General features: G+C 54.9%; 1 protein-coding gene across 1 annotated transcript; it reads left to right on the top strand.

The window, feature by feature from the left end:
* The first annotated feature begins 216 nt into the window (after positions 1-216).
* Positions 217-5,087, top strand: PPP1R3G (protein phosphatase 1 regulatory subunit 3G). The gene has a single exon (XM_055263683.2). The coding sequence runs from the start codon at positions 1,027-1,029 to the stop codon at positions 2,101-2,103; it is 1,077 nt and encodes a 358-aa protein (XP_055119658.1). The 5' UTR covers positions 217-1,026; the 3' UTR covers positions 2,104-5,087.
* Positions 5,088-5,335: the final 248 nt, after the last annotated feature.

Genomic DNA, 5,335 nt, shown 5'->3' with positions numbered 1-5,335 from the left:
GAGGTGGTGCGTGCAGCGTGGGCGCCGGCCCCACGGGGCTCCCTCTCCGCCCTCCCAGCGGGAGCCCTGGGCGCGGACTCGCGGGGGCGGCGGGCGGGACAGGGGGAGAGGCGGGACGTGCTCCCGGGCCTGGCGCGAATGGCCTCCGGCCGCTCTCGGCAGCGGGCCATGGCCGCTCCCCGCCCCAGTCTGGCCGCAGCCCACCCCGCGCCGCCACTGGGCAGATGGGGGCGGCGGCTCCTGCCTCCCGGCTTTCGGAAGAGCAGAGCGGAGCGCGCCTGACCAAGTCAGGCTTCCGAGTGGGATTGGAACCCGGGGCGCCCTGAAGTTTGGGGAAAGCAGGAGCAGAAGGGAAGGGATGCGCTCCCCGCTCACCGGCGGCGCGGAATGGGCCTCCTTCCAGCCTCTGCGTAGGCAAGTTTTCCCCGATTGCGCGCTGCACGGGGGACTCCCCAGGCCCGTGAGACTGCCAAGAGGAGGGCGCTCAGTGACCCTCTGGGGGGGCAGAGCCGTCAGGCCAAGTTCATGGGCAGGAAGACTTTGTCCACGTGGTGGTCTCTGAAGGTTGAGCGTGCGCTCTGCACCCCCACTTCGAGGCACTCAGGAGGCGGAACAGACGCAAGTCCCGCCGGGGGTGCGGGTGAGGGCTGCAGGGAGCCCGCGAACGACAGAAAGTCGCCCCCCACATTCCACCCGAGCACTCGGGAACACGGCTTCCAGGTGTCTCAGCGGCCGCGCCTCCCCGCCCCCGGCCCTCCCCCGTCGCGGGCAGGTTCAACCGGGAGGCGGCGTGGCCCCGGAGCCGGCCCCAGGCCCGCATCCTCCTCCCACTTCGCCCTGGGCAGCCGCAGCTAAAAGCCGAAGGCTCCAAAGTGGAACTGCGTTGTCTTGTCGAGCCTGAGGCGATTCGCCTCGGGGAGGGCGAGCCTGAACTGCAGCCCTGCGCTCCTTCCACGGCCCGAGGAGTGAGTTAAGTCTCCAGAGGGGCCCAGTTCGGCCCGAGCAAGTCCAGGGGCGAACGGCGTCATGGAGCCGATGGGGGCGCGGCTAAGTTTGGAGGCGCAGGGACCAGCGCCCTTCCGAGAGACCCCGCCGGCCGAGGAGCTGCCCGCCCCGGTGGTCCTCTGTGTGCAGGGCGGCGGCGACGGCGGTGGCACTTCGGAGACCCCGAGTCCTGACGCTCAGCTAGGGGATAGGCCCTTGTCCCCGAAGGAAGAGGCCGCCCCCCAGGAGCAGGGGGAGCTGCTGGAATGCCGCCGCCGCTGCCGCGCGCGCTCCTTTTCCTTGCCCGCCGACCCCATCCTGCAGGCGGCCAAGTTCCTGCAGCAGCAGCAGCAACAGGCGGTGGCCCTGGGCGGCGAGGGGGCGGAGGACGCGCCGCTCGGCCCGGGCGGCTGCTGCGCCAAGTGCAAGAAGCGGGTGCAGTTCGCGGACACGCTGGGGCTGAGCCTGGCCAGTGTGAAGCACTTCAGCGAGGCGGAGGAGCCGCAGGTGCCGCCCGCCGTGCTCTCGCGCCTCCGAAGCTTCCCTATGCGTGCCGAGGACCTGGAGCAGCTCGGGGGGCTGCTGGCCGCGGCGGCAGTGGCCGCGCCCCTCTCAGCGCCGCCTTCCCGGCTCCGGCCGCTCTTCCAGCTCCCGGGGCCGAACGCCGCGGCCGAGCGCCTGCAGCGGCAGCGCGTGTGCCTGGAGCGCGTGCAGTGCTCGACGGCCTGGGGCGCGGAGGTGAAGGGCTCCGGCCGGGTGCTCAGCTGCCCTGGGCCCAGGGCCGTGACCGTGCGCTACACCTTTACCGAGTGGCGCTCCTACCTGGACGTGCCGGCTGAGCTGCAGCCCGAGCCGCTGGAGCCAAGGCAGCCAGAGGCACAGTCCGGGGCCTCCGAGCCAGAGTCCGGGGATGCCAAGAAAGAGCCAGGCGCCGAGTGCTTCCACTTCTCGCTGTGCCTGCCCCCGGGCCTGCAGCCTGAGGACGAAGAGGAAGCCGAGGCGCGCGGCGTCGCGGTCCACTTCGCTGTCTGCTACCGCTGCGCGCAGGGCGAGTACTGGGACAACAACGCGGGCGCCAACTACACGCTGCGCTACGCGCGCCCTGCGGACGCGCTCTGAGCCTGGAGAGTTTCGAAGAGCGGTGGGGCGGGGCTGATTAGCACGTGGAGCTCGGGCTGCCGCCTCAAGGGACTTGCCGGGACGCTTTGCTGAGCACGGCGAATCTGGCGTGAGGGGCGCGTGGAGGAAAAGGAGGGAGCCGTTGAACCGTCCACTCGCACCCCAGCAGACAAATGAGTGAGCTTAGAGAGCCCGGACAATGCTCCGAAAGCCTCTGACCTCAGTCTTCTCGTCCGTTTGACCTTCCTACAAGGCCTCTAGAATTCCCAGCCTGCGTCAGAATAGGAAGCAACTTCCAAGGCCCGGAGCAGCTGCCTCCAAGAAAAAGGCTCCCAACTCCATGGGCCCATATGGTTCTAAGGCCTTGGGATTGGTTTTTAACTGTAAATATATTTTAGCCCTTACGGCTTGCTGGAGACCCCTAGGGAAAGAACAAAGCGTCCTGCCACCGTGCACCAGAGGAAGGTGCCACGGACTGTAGGTGCACGCGTGGGACCTTTACACCCCAACCTATTTCTCAGAGAAAACCCGGTCGGGGCTGGGCCAGGCCATCCTTTTCTTTTGACTGAGATGTGGGAAATGTTTGCCCAGACTTGACGTTGTTTATTGTGCGACATCGTGTACAAATGTCCTTTATAAAAGTAAAGGCCACTGCACCCCCTTTTACGCTGTACTCTGAATTTTGGCTTTCGTGCGTTTGGGGAGACATTGGCAGTCGGCCGATCTTTGTCAGCTGATGATGTGCGCACTTTAACAATCGTTAAACAACAGCCTACAAATTCCTCCCCTTCATTCCTTCCTCTCTACTGCGAAAGGGCCCAAACTTCCCATGTGCTTTAAAATGTTCTGTAGAAAGTGTTCTGTCCCCCTCCGAATTAAGACGTTTGGTGAATTGAAATGCCAGTCCTCGGGCAGGCCTTGGCTGTGATCTGCCAGAGCCGGGCACGCACGCCCCAGGGCCCTTTGTGTAGACAGAGCGCACTGTTATGAGACCTGCCGGGCCATTGGCAGAGAATCTGGGCCCTTGTAGTCGCTGGACTGCGAGCGCAGGGGATGGGGGATGGGAAGGTGGCTTTCTGTTCCCGTCAGAGCCACAGTGGGGAGTGGTGACTTGATGGAAGAGGAAGCATGCCCAGCGAGTCAGTGCTGCGCAGACGCAGATGGCCACCTCTGCAGGCCCGTGGGGTGGGGTATGGACGGCCTTGGTCGCTGTGCTGGCTGTGGATGCCAAGATGATGTGGCCCTCTGTGCATGGGTGGGCAGGAGGGCATCCCGAGTAAGGTCTGTCACCCCTTGACTCTGCCTTAGTGATTTCCTTTTTTTTAGTCTTCCCATTTTCCAGCACATGGCGAGTACAATCAGTGGTTTTAGGAATGGTAGTCTCTAAGGAGGGACAGTTTCACTGTTGCTTGATAGAACAGGGCTGGACATACATACATTTAGCCCATGGGCCAAATTTGGCACATAGCTTATTCTTGTAGCCTGTGACCTAAGAATAGTTTTTACATTTTTATTTTTAATTTAATTTTATTATTATTATTATTTTCGAGATGGAGTTTCACTCTTGTCGTCCAGGCTGGAGTGCAATGGTGCGATCTTGGCTCATTGCAACCTCCGCCTCCCAGGTTCAAGCGGTTCTCCTGCCTCAGCCTCCGGAGTAGCTGGGATTACAGGCATCTGCCACCACACCTGGCTAATTTTTGTATTTTTAGTAGAGACAGGGTTTCACCATGTTGGCCAGGCTAGTCTTGAACTCCTGACCTCAGGTGATCCACCCGCCTTGGCCTCCCAAAGTGCTAGGATAATAGGCGTGAGCCACCTCACCTGGCCTTACATTTTTAAATTGTTGAAAAAAATTCAAAAGAAAGTACTATTTGGTGGCACATGAGAATTATATAAAATACATATTTCAGTGTTCACAAATCAGGTTTTACTGGAACACAGCTATGCACACTCATTTCTGTCTTCTCTGTGCTGCTTCCATGCTACCGCAGCAGAGTGGAGTAGACACAGCAGAGACCAGATGGCAAAGTGTAAAATATTTACTGTCTAGCCCTTTTACAGAAGGCTTGCCAACCCCTGCTCTAGAGAAGTAGTGTTTTTTAAACATTATATGCTGAGAATTATAGTTAATAAAGCATTTAGACTTTAGTGAGCTTTTGCCACTTGAAATAACCCCCTTTGGGTCAAGGTAAAACTTTATATGACTCTCAGTAATCTTGTTTAGAATAAACACGAAAATGTGAAAAGTGCAGTTATTATTGTGTCAGATAGGGGAATCTACCTGTTGCCTTCTTTCACCTAAAAAAATAATAACACATCAGTACAAATAAAAAATACAGCACCCGTTTGAATTAGCTTCAAACTACAAAACTGTCAGATATTTCTGTGCTTCAGAATGTGGCATCTTTACACAATAGAAGTATCAGTTTGAACTTTGGGTTGGAGATATCCCTTTGACTATGGCAGTGTTTCCCAAAGTAAACTGATCATAGGAAAAAAATAATTTATTGACAGCAAGCCATCAGGAGTTAACATATTACAATTTAGACTTTTAAAAATTGTCAATGGTCACATCGATGAAGTAATGAATACTTAATTCATATATGCTTATAAAAACTTTATGACTAAAAATAAATGATAAAATGAAACAATTTTTCTGTTACTAAATATAAAAGCAATCAAGCCTTCTGATGCATCATCAGGTAATCTTGGTCTGGTATACCATTTCTTAAAAGTACATTATTGCATAACCGTATTTTTCCTATATATTTATAAATACATTAATTTTTAAGATATTGACAGTATACATATGCTATAACATTGTTTGAAAATGCTTGTTTATGGGGCAATAAAGCAACATTTTGGATTGTTTCGAATTACTTAAAATTAAATGAGGAGCCCAATATAATGGGCTCAGAGATCATCTTGTCTAGTATCCTTTAAAATGGTAACCCATTAAATCTAGACTCAAACAACAGAAACAGATTTTTAGTGGTATGTACAGAAGACTTTCTATTCTATCATAACACCATTATTGATTTTCAAAACTATGTTTTAAAGTTCAAATGATTCATTTGAAAAGGAATTATTTCATAATATAATGAGCATCCAGTGTGGCTGCTAGGAAAGGAAACCTAGTTTTGCTCTCCTCCCAGTCTCAGAGACTAGCGCGTCAAATATTCATAATTTGGTAAAATATTTTAAACAGCCCAGTATTTCACCAATGCGT

This window comes from Symphalangus syndactylus, chromosome 23 (assembly GCF_028878055.3).
Source record: "Symphalangus syndactylus isolate Jambi chromosome 23, NHGRI_mSymSyn1-v2.1_pri, whole genome shotgun sequence".
Taxonomy (NCBI): domain Eukaryota; kingdom Metazoa; phylum Chordata; class Mammalia; order Primates; family Hylobatidae; genus Symphalangus; species Symphalangus syndactylus.
This window is presented reverse-complemented; position numbering and strand designations above follow the sequence as displayed.

Excerpts from the sequence above, each read along its gene's own strand:
- PPP1R3G (XM_055263683.2), top strand. The coding sequence starts at position 1,027 with ATGGAGCCGATGGGGGCGCGGCTAAGTTTGGAGGCGCAGGGACCAGCG.